Source organism: Pan troglodytes, chromosome 3 (assembly GCF_028858775.2).
Source record: "Pan troglodytes isolate AG18354 chromosome 3, NHGRI_mPanTro3-v2.0_pri, whole genome shotgun sequence".
Classification (NCBI taxonomy): Eukaryota; Metazoa; Chordata; class Mammalia; order Primates; family Hominidae; genus Pan; species Pan troglodytes.
In genome coordinates, this window is record NC_072401.2 from 95,726,975 (window position 1) to 95,742,485 (window position 15,511).

Genomic DNA, 15,511 nt, shown 5'->3' on the forward strand with positions numbered 1-15,511 from the left:
GTTTTGAGAAAGATATTAAAAATCAGAGCAAGCTCAGAGAATAGTCTCCAAATTAGTGAGAGATTTGAAAATCTTATTTTTTTGAGGATTGGTTGAAGAACCTTGGCACTCTTCACCTGGAGGAGATAAAACTAGCTAAGTGGAACATAAACACTTCAAATAGGACAGAACTATCAAATAGAAGAAAAATTTGACTTATTCTGACTACCTCTGAAATGTGAAACTAGAATCAAAGGGTAGTAGAATAAAGGGCAGATGAAGAATAATTTTGTTCGCATTAGAGCCATTGACAACAGAATGTGTTTTCTTGTGAGATAGTGAGCTTTTAGCTACTGGAAGTGTTTGAGCCAACCTTGGGATAACTGCCCACAACTGGAACACTGGGCTGCATCTAACAAGAAGACATTTAAGAAGGCAAATGCTAAGTCCTTCATTTGATTCCAGAAAAAATAATAATCCCAGTGTTGTTGGAGGTGTCAACAGAAGTATTCTAAAGCTTAAAGGCATTAAGGAATTTTGTTACACTGAATATGAGGCCTCAATGTGATGTGGCTGGCAAAATAACTACAGTGATCTTGGTAAAATGTCTTACAATGATGTCTAGTCTTGTGACAGGAATGATGGTCCCATTTTGCTCTGTGCTGTTCTTGTACCTTAAACACTGTGTTCTCCATAGGTATCACACCTTAAATGGCAGATGTACAGTAACAGGAACTTGTTTGGAGGATACCTACGTGAGTGGTGAAGAAATGCAAATCAGGGAATATAAATGAGCACTCAAGGAAGAAAACCGAATTGTCCTTTGGACCTGGATGTGATTGTAAAATTGTAAATCACAGATGGTCCAGGGAAGAATGGCATCTAAATCAAGAAGTAGAGTCAGGGATGGGAAAGTTGGACTAAAATTCACAATGATGATCAGAGAAACTAACAAGGAAGTTCCAAAATTTGTTAACTAGTTAGAGGTACAGATGCATGAATTAAATGGGACCCAATTACAAATTCTGCCAAAGACCTTTATGTTCACTCAGCACATTTGTATTGAACTAACCACTCAGAAATAGCTTTTTTTTCCATGACGTCTTTAAAGAAACTAGGTTTCTTTAAATATTTGGTTGTAAAAGAAGGAGTAATCTGGTTCTCCATGGATTAAAATTATTAAGTACAAGACCAATCTATAAAAGCTATAAGGAGACAGATCTCAACTTTGTATAAGAAATAGTCTTTCAAAATTAGTCTCCCTTCTATTTTCTGTTCTCTCTTTCCAGAATTTTATTTGAAAGTTGGACCTCCTAAACTGAGCCTCAAGTTTCCTTTCTTTCTTCTTTTATTTTTCATTTAGTTGTCCTATTTTTGTACTTTTGGGAAAAATATCCTTATTTTTTGTCATTTTATTGATGTGTTTGTATCATAGTTTTAATTTTCAAGAACTGTTTGTCTCTGAATATTTCTTTTGACAGCACCCTGTTGTTAAAAGAAAAACTTCAGCCGAATTAAATTTAAAGGAGTTTAACTGAGCAATGAACGATTTGCCAATTGGGAAGTCCCCAGAATCACAGCAGAATCACAGAGGCTCCAGGGGAGGCCTCATGATCAGAACAAATTTATAGACAAAAAAAGTAAAGTGACACACAAAAATCAGAAGTGAGGTACAGAAACAACCAGATTGGTTACAGCCCAGAGTTTGCCTTATTTGAACACAGTTTGAACACTCAGCAGTATATGAGTGGTTGAAGTGTGGCTGCTGGGATTGGCCAAGACTCAGCTCTTCTTATAGGTGCGTATTCCTAAATTAGGTTTTAATCTTGTCTACTTACTAAGTTAGGTTACAGTTCATCTACAGGGACTCAAATATAGTAGTACAGAGTCCTTCTCAGGCCATGTTTAGTTTGCTATTACAGTGTTCTTGTTTCATGGATAGAATATCTTCTCTTATTTCTCTGAGGATTTTAAAAAATGTTTGAAGTGGTATTTTTTTCTCGCTAAATCATCTTGGTTTCCTCAGAGTTGCTTTTTTTCTGCTTCTTTGTTTAGGTATGTTTTCTGTTAGATTTTTCTCAAATATCTATTGATTTTTGATGGCCATTTATGTCTTAAAAGGCAAAGAAATAAAAACTACCTGTAAGCTCAGTGTGCATGGGAGGGGCTTGCCAACAGATTGGGCTGGGCTGTTTCATTAAGAAACTCTCATTCGTTCATTAACTTGAGCTGATCAGCTTCCCCAGAGAGGAATTTCTGCTCAAGGAATATTAGCCTGGTTGTAGCCTTCTGATTGTAGAGCAGGGGAAAGGTGCTATGGCTCTCACCATTTAGTTTCTATACTTCCACTGAATCCCACCTTTATTATAGCATTGTGTCCTCAAGACATGTCTGTTGTCCCAGAAGCCTCTGGTCTATCCTCCCCTGAGAGTAACCTCCATGCTTATTCTAGGGACGAGAAGGGATATGGTGGTCACAGTGCTTCTTCGCATTGATAGAGGCAGGAGGCAGAGAAATTCTAGGCAGACAGCAGCAGGTCCCCAGTGAAACCCCACCTTCAAGCCAAAAAGCCTGAAACCTGCGGCCCAACATAAGAAAATCTATTCCTGTTTGCCTGCTGTCTCCTGTTGGTTCTTTCTGAATAATGCTTTTTTACCAATTGAATGTTGCCTTTTCCAAAACTACCTATAGCCCACCCTGCCCCACAATCGTGTGCCTATAAATACTTCAGACTCAGTTGGTAGAGGAAAGAAAAGCGGCTCAGCTGGAGAGAGTCGACTTGACTTCAGAGAGATGGCTGGACTTCGGAGGAGAGATGACTTGACTTCAGGGGAAGACTACCTGCCCACCCTGTCCTCTCTCCAGCTCCCCTCTCGGCTGAGAGCCATTTCCATCACTTAATAAAATGTTCTGCCTTCACCATCTTTCAAGTGTCTGGACAACGTAGTTCTTCGGACGCTGGACAACAGCTTGGGACCCACTAAGTGCAGGGACCCACCAAGTACAGGGAACCAAAAAAGGCTGTCACACTGGCCTTTTGCCCTTGCTGGTGGGGGGCAGCCACCCCATGTGATGAGGCAAGAGGCCCACTGAGCTGATAACACACCGCTGTCCATGGATGGCAGGGCTAAGAGAGCATTGTAACATGCCTCTGGGGCTTCAGGGGTCGCAGGCACCCCAACCTGGGTGCTGCTGCAGGGCCCACACAGAGCTCGCTCCTGCCAGCGCCCAAAGCGGTCAGCTGGATCCCATGCTTGCTTGCTCACGTGCTCCCTCCCACAAGGGATTGAGTGCAGTGGGCCAAGTAAATGGGGCACCCCATCACAAGTCCGACAAAGGGGTCAAGAAAAATTCTCCATCAACATTTTTCTAGTCAATCCTATGTCAGCTCAACTTTTCGAGTTATCTGCTACTACAAATTCACGAGCCTTTTTCTGTGTCTCTGGTGATTTAGCTTGCCTTCTGCTCCTCAAGGTTTATGTTTGAACTCTGGGCCTACTAAGTCACTTTACCATTCTTTGGCCTGCTTTTTAGCTTCCAGAATTGTGTGCTATCATATCTACATTCAAGCTTTATTTCTTTGTCCTTATGGACTTTGGCCCTTTTTTAAAGTACTTCAGTGTTATTAAAGGAGAGAAAAAACGTTTTAAAGAGAGAAAATGTAAACTCATATGTGCAATTTACCAAGTTTGTCCAGGAGAACATTTTAATAAAAGTATCCAGTGATGGAATGTGTTGACTGGAGATTTTCTAGGTTCTAGCAGAGGGAGTGTCATAGCAGGTTTCAAGCACCAGAGAGCACTGCTAAATTGGACAGCAGATGAGACCAAATAACATTTGTAATAGAAACTGCTCCTTAGTAGTACCTATTCTTTCCTTTCTTCTTAGAGTAATAAAACTCTGGATTTTTACCTGTGCAAATGATTATCCACAATTAAATCAGCATTTCTCAGTTTTCCTTGTAGTAATATGTGACTGTTGGGCTTACCAAGTGACGTATGCAACTTTCTAGTAAAAGGAAGGGGTGTGTCCCCTCCCTCTTTCACACTTTCTCTGAGCTACAATGTGGAAGGAACGTGAGCTATCTCACACTGTGTCAATAAGACACCAAGGGGTGGCAGATCAACAAGAAACCTAATCTTTGACAACTGTATGGCGCAAAATCATGATACCCACTTGGGGTTTTGTGTAAATGAAATTTCTGTCCTTTCTAAGAAAATTTTACATTGCGTCTTTGTCTATTAAAACATTTGAAACTATATCCTAACCATCATGAACTTTAAGATTCCTTTCAACTCTGAAAATCTATGGAAATATTAAGAAAATACAGAAATTCCATTTTCAGTAACAATGAAAAGTTCAGGTAGAATAGGGAATGAGGCACTCAGTGAACTTATATTTCAAAGCTAACAGGCAAAATTTATTACATGTAATATCTGCACCTTTCTATCCATGTTGGTCTAATTAATTAGTGGATAAAAGTAATGTTCACCTATTATATATTCACTGTCTTAAAATCCCATGTGTAAATTCCGATATCGGAAGAAACATTTGGATATTAATGGTAAAGTATCATGAGAATAAGAAATAAGATACACTGTCTCACCAGAGAAGAGGTCTCTGCTCAGAAAAAGAATGGTTATAAGGGCAATGACTTTTAAGGAGCTCGTGCTTCCAAAGGCTGTGGCAATTCATTGTTAATATGCCTGTTATCATAGTAGTGTTGTTTTGGCATTGTCTAGTGCAAATAACTTGAGCTTGGTATTAAACTGACCTGGGTTTGAAACTCAGTTCTACTTGCTAGGGTCGTGAAACTGGAAAAATTACCTAAACTCTGTGCACTTCAGCTATCCCAGTGACAAAATAGAAAAACAAACAAACAAACAATGTCTCATGTTTATTTCAGCTCATCTTCTCGTCTGCTAAAGCTTTATACTGGTTTACCTTTATATTCTCTTTCTGTAAGTTTTGTGTTTTCACCTCTAATAGGAAATTTGCTTGATCACACAGCATTTATTTAGTCTGAACTGCTGCTTTTCAATTTAAAGCTACATGAGCTTCGAAAACCTTGATTTTTTTTTTGTTTCCCTGAGGAAAAACAAAAGGTTCTGAAAGCATATTTTTCCTACATTTATTATTTGTGCTACTTACTTGATTTGATTTCAGGCCAGTCAGCTTGTTCTATTCTGTGGTCTTCATACTGTATGTCCAAATAAGCAAATATGTAACGAATAATTTCTGCTCTCCCTCTCATATTAAAATAAGTGAGTTTGTAGTTTGGCATGGTGCAATTCTGGAAAAAGAAAAATGGAGGGATTATTTTAAGAGCCCTCTAGAGATGCCTCAATATTTTTCTTCAGAATTTTTTGGAAAACTTTATGGCATCTCTTGAGATAACTGGAGACATTAGAGGATATTTCAAAACCAAAATTATAAATCACTATCTAATTAGATACAGGGAAACTTGGTTGAAATCAGATCATGACTCTCTCTTGGCACTACTTAGAACATTACAGTGAAATAACCAAATTCAAACTTTATTTATAAAAATATTCAGATTAAGAGGGTAACTACACCCCAACCTTCAGAGCATGGAGCAAAAAAACTTCCCACTTTAAGATGATTTTACCCTCCTTTTAGTCACTGGTAATGTGTAATATTTGATATTTTGCCTGTTTTGTTTGCCCTTGTGACACAGCTCAGAGTTTATGAGGACATCTGGGTAAGGACAGCCAAGGGCTGGGCACATGCAAGAGGAATGTGAGTGCCATGCCAACCTGTCTTTGCCTCTCTTTCCTCACCTGTGGCTTTCCCTCTAGGCATCCAAGGCCTAGGGAAACACTGCTCTCTGGTTCCCTCTGACTACATCCACGCTACTGGGTTTTACTGGGTTACTTGCACCACAAAACACACCCCATCTCGAGACCTCTGCAGAGATGGGACAATCTTCCTTCATTCCCTCTGTAGAGGAAGAAAGCCAAGTACTCTTACATTTCAAAACGTTTGCTAATACCGATGAATTCAGTCATTATAATTTTATGGGTTTTCAGTGATTTGTATCTTTTCATTTTCATTGTTTATAAATGGTTAATGACTTTAAGCACTCATAGTGGAATATATTTTAATTTCATAAGATCAAACAACTGAGAAAGAAATGTTTTCATTTGAAATTCAATTCTTTGAATTTGGGTTTTGGCCAGTTAAAATCTCCCTGAATTTCAAATACCACTTTTTATAAATAGTGATATTAACATGGATTTGTAAATTAATGAGGTAATACATATAAGGTACGTAGCACAATGGCAAACTTAATCATTAGCATCAGTAATAATGACTTTGATCTCATTCTATAGTCAAGAATAAACACTGAATACACTAAAGATAAATAATAATTATGGTAACTAAATGAATAAAAGCATATAATGATGATTATTTATTTAAAGTGGTGAGTTTAAATAGTTTATTCACTACTAAGAAAGTTTTTAAAGAATATTAATGGAATACTAATTAGATAAAAAGGAAAGTTGGGCTCAAGCCTCAAAACAAAGTTTCATCAAAAATCACATCACAGACCAGGCGCAGTGGCTCATGCCTGTAATCCCAGCACTTTGGGAGGCCGAGGCAGGCGAATCACCTGAAGCCAGGAGGTCGAGACCAGCCCGGCCAACATGGTGAAACCCCATCTCTACTTAAAATACAAAAATTAGCCGGGTGTGGTGGTGCGCGCCTGTAATCCCAGCTACTCAGGAGGCTGAGGCAGGAGAATCGCTTGAACCCCAGAGGTGGAGGTTGCAGTGACCCAAGATCACGCCACTGCACTCCAGACTGGGCAGCAGAGTGAGACGCCGTCTCAAAAAAAAAAAAAAGAAAGAAAGAAATCACACCACATAAAAGGTTAAACGCGAATCATAAAAATCTAGCTTGCCAAGTCTTGACTTTAAGTTTATATATTCCTAGAGTCTAGTGGGAAGAGGATGACCTGGAAATAACTGGTTGCCTATCTAGAAGCTCCCAGGTTCAGGAAGTGACGGTGATGGTAATTCCTAGCAAAACCATTTTTTCTGGCCCTGGCTTCTGTGTCCAGATGTTGTGGAGTGAAGCTGCTGCTCCTTGCTAAAACGAGAGAGCTACTGCCAATCATTCCTGCCCAGTTTGCATCAGCCAGTCCAGTCCCCACCCAACTGAGATGTAGCATTCACCGCATGTATAGATATGTGGGGAAATGTCCTTGAAAGAGACAAGAATTGACTAAACAAATAAGAATTCCATGATTTACAGCCATAAATTTCTTTCAGGGAGAACTATACATATAAAGGACTTCAAATTTGGGAGACTAAATGAAATGCCCATCAGAACAATGGAACTGTTTTCCAGGTTACTTAGAAATGTTGAGCTTAGAAATAAATAGTGGAAAAGGTCTAAGAGCACGAAAATAGTAAATAAAAAACGTAATCATTAAGAGATTATTCTTATCCAGGAAAAGGATGATAGTTATAATTCCTGGACCTATTTGTTTTAAATATCAAAACAATTTTTAAAAGCCTACAGAGTGGAAAAAGGTTGATTATTAGTTGTGGTTTCTATTTGGTGTTTCGTTTTGTTTCGTTTTGTTTTGTTGCAGCACAGTCTCACTCTGTCCCCGAGTCTGGAGTGCAGTGGCTCAATCTGGGCTCACTGCAACCTCCGCCTCCTGGATTCAAGCAATTCTCCTGCCTCAGCCTCCTGAGTAGCTGGGATTACAGGCATGCACCATCACGCCTGGCTAATTTTTCTATTTCTAGTAGAGATGGGGTTTCACTTATGTTGGCCAGACTGGTCTCAGATTGGTCTCCCAACCTCAGGTAATCCACCCCCCTTGGCCTCCCAAAGTGCTGGGATTACAGGTGTGAGCCACTGTGCCCAGCCCGCAGCTTCTATTTGAAAAGCATTCTATATAAAACTTTTTATTGGTTTTATTGGCATAGTCAGTGTTTCCACAGCATGAAGAAATTATATTTTCTCCCTTTAATATTAAAAGTTATTAGCATTACGTGGGGCACCATGGCTCACGCCTGTAATCCTAGCACTTTGGGAGGCCAATGCAGGCAGATCACAAGGTCAGGAGTTTGAGACCAGCTTGGCCAATATGGTGAAACCCCGTCTCTACCAAAAATACAAAAATTAGCTGGGGGTGGTGGCGGGCGCCTGTAATCCCAGCTACTCAGGAGGCTGAGGCAGAAAAATCACTGAAACCCAGGAGGCAGAGGTTGCAGTGAGCCAAGATCGTGCCATTGCACTCCAGCCTGGGGGACAGGGCAAGAATCCGTCTCGAAAAAAGAAAAAAAAGTTAACAGCATTAAAAGTTAAACATATAACCTTTTCTCATTCAGTCAATTACCACACAGATACCAGTGTCCACCTGTTGAATTCTGCATGAAAACAAAGTGATTGTTTTTTATTATTGTTAATTTTCAAAATCATGCTATTTTATATTGTATTTCACTCAAGTAAAGAAGACATTTAAAAATTCTCAGCATAGGTTGGTAGCTATCTATATTTCTCTGCAAAAATATCTTGAAGTCTAAGATTTGGCAGAGGCCCAATAGCAGCTAACAAATGCTTATCTTTCCTTTTAAAATATTCTTTCAACAGTTGTAACTCACTAATGAAGCTGTACTTTTTACATGACACTTCTGTAGTTATTTGCATAATTATATTTTCTGTTTGTCTCAGGAATACAAGATGTTATATCAGAACATCCATCTGTATAATAAACTACATTAAAAGAGAAAAATCAGGCCGGGTGCAGTGGCTCACGTCTGTAATCCCAGCACTTTGGGAGGCCGAGGCGGGCAGATCACTTGAGGTCAGGAGTTTGAGACCAGCCTGGCCAACATGGTGAAACCCCAGCTCTACAAAAAAATATACAAATTAGCTGGATGTGGTGGTGTGAGCCTGTAATTCCAGCTACTCAGGTGGCTAAGGCATGAGAATTGCTTGAACCTGGGAGGCAGAGGTTGCAGTGAGCCAAGACCGCGACACTTCACTCCAGCCTGGGCGACAGTGAGACACTCTCTCTCAAAAATAAGAAACAGAATTATCATAAAACATACCATCATCTCAATAGATACTAAATGCTTTTAAAAAGCATTTATAACATTATCACTCATTTGTGATCAAAATTCTTAGCAAAATGAAAAAACAAAATAAAATACCTCTTATCAAACTAGTAATAGAAGAATACTTCCTTAACCATATAAACAGTCTCTACTAAAAACTTATAGCAAATATAATACATAATGGTGAATCAATAAAAGCATTTTCTTTAATGTCAGAAATAACAAGAATCCCACTATAACATCTACTATTCAGCATAATGCTGGACAGCCTAGCTAATTCAATAATGTAAGACAATAATAAAATTTGTAAGTAGTAGGAAGGGAACGACACAGCATCCATTTGCAATCAAAATGATTGTCTATATTTAAACTTCGAGAGATTCTACAGATAAACTGGATCCTAGATTTCAAATGGAAATGCTAAGGACCAAAATAGCCAAGACAAACAAAAAAAAGAGAACAGAAGAGGAGGACCTGATGTACCAGATAGCAAGACTTAGATAAAAAGCCTTGTAATGTGGTATTTGTTCAGAGGTGCATTGTCTTAAAACAGAACCTCATATATAGGACAGACATGACATAGAGTGAGGACTAAATGATTCTGAGACTGAAACTAGACTAAAATGGTTCTGAGACAATAGAGGGAAAATAAGCATAATTAGACCCCAGCTTTCTATCATACACAGAAATAACATCTAGGTTATCTTGGTATGATTTGACTAGCATAGCAAAACTGCAGTATCATTCTGGTCCCTTATTTCCTGTTAGCTTCATTTCTGAACCCTTCCACTGTCATTGTGTTAAGAATCTCATGTAGAGAAAACTGCATGTTTCCTGAAATGATACAGAAGCATGAAGTTTAAAAGCTGATTGTGTTTGAAGATATTTACATCTAAAGATCTTTGCATCTAAAATTAACCACTGGCTTCCTTACACCCCAAAGTATATCGTGTAAAGTTACTAATACAGCAGATAGATAAAAAGCTCATTTAGAATTCTGTTTGAAAAATAACCTATACGGTTTATCAAAGAACACATAAATAAACGACTAATAAATACCCTGGATAGAAACTTACACATATAAACTCATATGAACATAGCTATCCACTGCAGAAGATTTAACTTTTAATATTAATATATGCATTAGGAAATAAGCTCTTTTACATGGGAAATAACAGTGTTTTCTAAAGTACTATCTTGGGTACTTCCTTTCTTTCCCTTTCTTTCTTGTAGCTTTTTTTGGTTTGGCTATATCCCCACCAGAATCTCATCTTGAATTGTAGCTCCCATAATTCCCACGTGTCATGGGAGGGACCCGGTGGGAGATAATTGAATCATGGGGGCGGTCTCCCCCATACTGACTTCATGGTAGTAAATAAGTCTCACGAGATCTGATCATTTTATAAGGGATTTCCCCTTTAACTTGGCTCTGGTTCTGTCTTGCCTGCTGCCATGTAAGACATCCCTTCCTCTTCCGCTATGATGGTGAGGCCTCCCCAGCCATGTGGAACTGTAGTGCAGTGGCGCAATCGGGGCTCACTGAAATCTCCCCCTCCTGGGTTCAAGCGATTATCCTGCCTCAGTCTCCCAAGTAGCTAGGATTATAGGTGTGCGCCACCACATACAGCTAATTTTTGTATTTTATTTTTTAGTGGAGATGGGGTTTCACCATGTTGGCCAGGATGGTCTCGATCATCTGACCTTGTGATCCGCCTGCCTGGGCCTCCCAAAGTGCTGGGATTACAGGTGTGAGCCACTGTGCCTGGTCTAAACCTTTTTTTCTTTCTTTTTTTTTTTTTTTTTTTTTTTTTTTTTTTTTTTTTTTTTGAGACGGAGTCTCTCTGTCGCCCAGGCTGGAGTGCAGTGGCGTGATCTCGACTCACTGCAAGCTCCACGTCCCGGGTTCACGCCATTCTCCTGCCTCAGCTTCCCGAGTAGCTGGGACTACAGGCACCCGCCACCACGCCCAGCTAATTTTTTTGTATATTTAGTAGAGATGGGGTTTCACCGTGTTAGCCGGGGTGGTCTCTATCTCCTGACCTCGTGATCCGCCTGCCTCAGCCTCCCAAAGTGCTGGGTTTACAGGCATGAGCCACCGCGCCCGGCTCCTTTTTTTTTTTTTTTTTTTTTGAGACGGAGTTTTGCTCTTGTCGCCCAGCCTGGAGTGCAATGGCGCAATCTCGTCTCACCGCAGCCTCTGCCTCCCGGGTTCAAGCGATTCTCCTGCCGCAGCCACCAGAGTAGCTGGAATTACAGGCACCAACCACCACGCCCGGCTAATTTTTTTTTTTTTTTTTTTTTTTTTGAGACGGACTCTTGCTCTGTCGCTCAGGCTGGAGTGCAGTGGCGCAATCTCGGCTCACTGCAGCATCCGCCTCCCGGGTTCAAGCGATCCTCCCTGCCTCAGCCTCCCCAGTAGCTGGGATTACAGACGCCCACCACCGCGCCCAGCTAATTTTTGTATTTTTAGTAGAGACGTGGTTTCACCATGTTGGCCAGGACCTCCTAACCTCAGGTGATCCGCCAGCCTCGGCCTCCCAAAATGTTGGGATTACAGGCTGAGCCACCGCGCCCGGCCAAACCTTTTTTTCTTTATAAATTACCCAGTCTCAGGTATGTCTTAATCAGCAGCGTGAAAACTAACTAATACAATGCTGATTTATTTCATCTGATTAATTCAATCCCAGAGGCAATTTTAACATAATCATTGAAAAAATTACAAACTTTTATAATAAAACAATTTAACAATATATTATTCCGTATATTGCTGTAAAAGCACAGTAAAAAATAGTCTCAAAAATTCTAGTCTCTGTGCCAGAAAGATGACAACAATCCAATTTCAACTCTCTGACAACACAGGCTAATCAATATCCAATGCCTATACTAAATGTCTTAATAAAGACTTCAGCCGAAATATTTTTAGTTCAAAAAAGAGAACTTTTGGAATAATTTTGTTGGATAGAAAACTTACCAATAAGGAATTAAGTATTAACCATTCTACAGTTCAATACAAAATGTTAGCCAACGTAAGCTCTTACTCTTAAATAAGAGACATCAAGAATTCAAACATATTTGGGCATTCCAGTCACAGTTTTTTACATGCTTAGTAATTGTGCAATAATCTGAGTTAGAGATATAAAAACAAAGATTACTTGTGAATTTGCTATAGCTCTTCTTTGAGTTTAAGATGCAGATCTTAACTTGCCCAGTAATAAACTTATACAAAATGTAATGGCCTAGAGCATGTTTACACTCCTATTATATAGACCCTGGTGTTCTGAAATGTAAAAATTGGATTCAGACAGCAATCATGTGAGATACTATTGTTCACAGGGGAACTTCTTGCATATACTGACATTAAAACAGCTTTTTATTACCCCTAACATTTGATGGTAAAGAATGTTAATTTCCCTCATTTCAGTGTCCCTGGGCATTTCAAGTTCAATTCTGGAAAAGTTGCCAGGTTGGAGTTAAATTATAGGACAATAGAGAAATAGAAGAATTGTTGTTGACTGAGTAAGGTATTGATTTCAATCAAGCACTGGATGTTTAACTTTGAATTAGCAAGCTGAAAGCTCTATTTTTTTTTTTTTATCAAATATCAACTAAATGTCATTTTAAGTGGCTGTTTCACATTAAAGCCAAAGCAAGAGGAATAACTGAAATATCCTTTGGGAGCTGTGAGTTGAAATTCCTGGCCTGGGGTAAATCCCTTAAACCATCTCTGAAGCCAAAAGATGATAGGATGCAATTCTTATCAAAACATGGAGATGCTTCAACAAAATGTGCCTTAAAATAATATAAAATATTACCAGTAAAAGTCTTAAACTTTAAAGCAAAGGAAAGAAATTGAAGAGCCATGAGATAATATTCTCTACTCCATCAATCCAAGTTATTGAAGAATCACTTGGGAAAATTCTGCAAGTAGTAACAAACCCTGATTAAGACAGGATTTTTCCTCTAGCATTGATTATATTTTCTATGTTAAAATCCACTTGAAGAGATCTTCTTAAATCTCCTGTACCTATATTTCCTTAAAAATGACTATTTGAGTTTCACATATTCACATATATGGAGAGGTTCTGGGTAAGACAAGGTCAGAGTGAGCACCATCATGAAAATAGCTCACAAGACAGTCACAAACAGGATATGAGAATAATAAAAACTCTAAAGTAAAGAGTAAAGCATATCTCATTTATTACCTATGTGGAGTTCAGTAATATGACTTACCTGTGTTATGTCTCTTGGGAGTCTGCAGTGTCTTGTATCCCTGGGTATGTGACTGTGCCTTGGGTTTATATGACGAGTAAGTGATAATCACAAGCCAGTGAGAGGACAGGCAACTTCCTTCTACCTAACGCTCTTCCTTCTTTTCTTAGATAAAACATGCATGCCAGGCAGTTCAAGCCTGCAAAGACTGCTGGTTATACAGGATATCTGGGTATAAATAAACCAACACATTTGTATACAAGGTAAAGTCAAAGTTATAGCTGCATATGTATGCCCACTGTTACATGTTCACTTATTTTCACTCTTACACCATAGGCTCCTGGAGAATAAGAAAACCTGAATGTAATGAAATCATCTTTGCAGATGTGCACATGACTTGCTTCTCTATTTTAGAAACAGTCTCTCCTGTACCTGCTGTATGTTCCTTCGAGGCAGTGTCTAACAATGTGGTGTATTTCACTTGTTTGTTTTTGGTTTCTCCCAGTGGAATGTAAGCTCTGTAAAGGCAGGCACTTCACTCTCTTTTTCACTATTGTCTTCTCAGTTCTAAGAGGAGTGCCAGGCATGTCATGACCACTAATATACATCTGATGATAGAATAACCCTAATTTATAGTTCACATTTTTGCAAGGACTGTAAATTTGCATTGTTGCTGGTTTATTTCATTTACTCTCATTTCTCAGAAAAGCCAAAGTGTTTAAAGTAAACCTGGTGTAGAAGTTTCCAATTCATCTTGTTTGTGATCCTTTTACAATTTAGTAACAAATGCCTAGACATTTTAGAAATTTATTGTTTCACTTCTTAGTGCAGGAATTATTTTTATCTATAATATTAGGACAGCTCAGTGAAAAGATCCAATAAAATGCCTGCCTGGGCCTTACTGAGCCTGAGGATTATCCATGAAACATTTCAATGACCAGCTGGCTTTCAACTTCCAGAAAATTACTCCCACAGGCAACAATAGCAACATATCAATCATTTAATATTTCTTATTTCTAAAGTGCTTTTAATTTTGAAAAATATGTTTACATCCACTTAGTATAAACATCAGAAATGAAAATAAATGTAAATACTAGTATGTAAAAAGAGAAGACACAAGTGTAGCCCTTTACCCACCAAAAAAGGATACATGTGTGTCAAAATCAAGTGCAAATGGGATGGGAGTGGGAGCTATACAAAATTAACACAATGCATTTATTATCTTTGACAGCTTTAACTTATATTTTCAAAAAAAATCTTTTTATCCTCACCTCAATGATTTTTAATCCCTATTTTTATAAATGAGGAAACTGAGACATAGGGAAATTAGGTAAATTGCCTGCGAATTTTTGATGGGACAAGCTAGGATTAAAACCTAGGCCTTCTGATGACACATTTAATATTTTTCCTTACATAATGCTGCCTATATATAATACGAGACTGCTTCAGTTAAAAAAAAATCAAGTATACAAAAAATAACACTTTTCTCATTTTGTATTACAATTTTTTCTTTTACGACCAGTTGTTTTGGCTGGAGGAAAGCAGAGTAACACATCAAGGATTGGGGAAGGAGCAGCCACTTGATCCTTGGTCACCGATCAACAGAGGCTGCTCTAGAGGCATCCATTGTCCTTGTGTGCATGGCCTCCACGCCAGGAGCTCTCTGCAGCTCCTGTAGCATTCTCATTTTGCTACCTTCTTGCCCCAGTGTGGCGGTTTCATCACAACGCTGCCTGAGATTCCACCTGCCCAGTACCCAACAGAGCCACTTCTTCTCTGTGGTCTTTCTACCTCCCTGGAGGCACAAGAGGGTCCCAGGAGAGGGTCCCAGGTCTCCTCTACTCGGGAAGCACAGCTTTCCCATCCTCTTGTCTCTTCTCCCAGCCCAGGTGGGGGTGCCCTAACTCTCCTAGTCTTCTACCAGCTGTGGGCCTTTGGGCAGGTAACTTAATCTCTCTGTGCCTAAGCTCCTTCACCTTTAGATGGAGATTGATTCTACAATAAATATTTATTTGTTCCTAATCTTTGCCAGGTATTGTTCTGAACGCTAGAAATATAGCAGTAAATAAGGCTGGGCGCGGTGGCTCACTCCTGTAATCCCAGCACTTTGGGAGGCCGAGGCGGGTGGATCACAAGGTCAGGAGATGGAGACCGTCCTGGTCAACATGGTGAAACCCCATCTCTACTAAAAATACAAAAATCAGCCAGGTGTGGTGGCCCACGCC

At 39.3% G+C, this 15,511-nt stretch overlaps 1 protein-coding gene across 1 annotated transcript in view; it reads right to left on the reverse strand.

Annotated features, from left to right (window-relative positions):
• Nucleotides 1-13,472, reverse strand: part of HPGDS (hematopoietic prostaglandin D synthase) — a 43,565-nt gene extending 30,093 nt beyond the window's left edge. Inside the window, exons 1-2 of the mRNA XM_016951886.3 lie at nt 13,308-13,472; nt 5,131-5,272 (exon numbers count right to left, since the gene is read on the reverse strand). Of these exons, the coding sequence (XP_016807375.1) occupies nt 5,131-5,263 (133 nt within the window). The 5' untranslated portion in view covers nt 5,264-5,272; nt 13,308-13,472. The remainder of the gene's footprint in view (nt 1-5,130; nt 5,273-13,307) is intronic.
• Between the last annotated feature and the right edge of the window lie 2,039 nt (nt 13,473-15,511).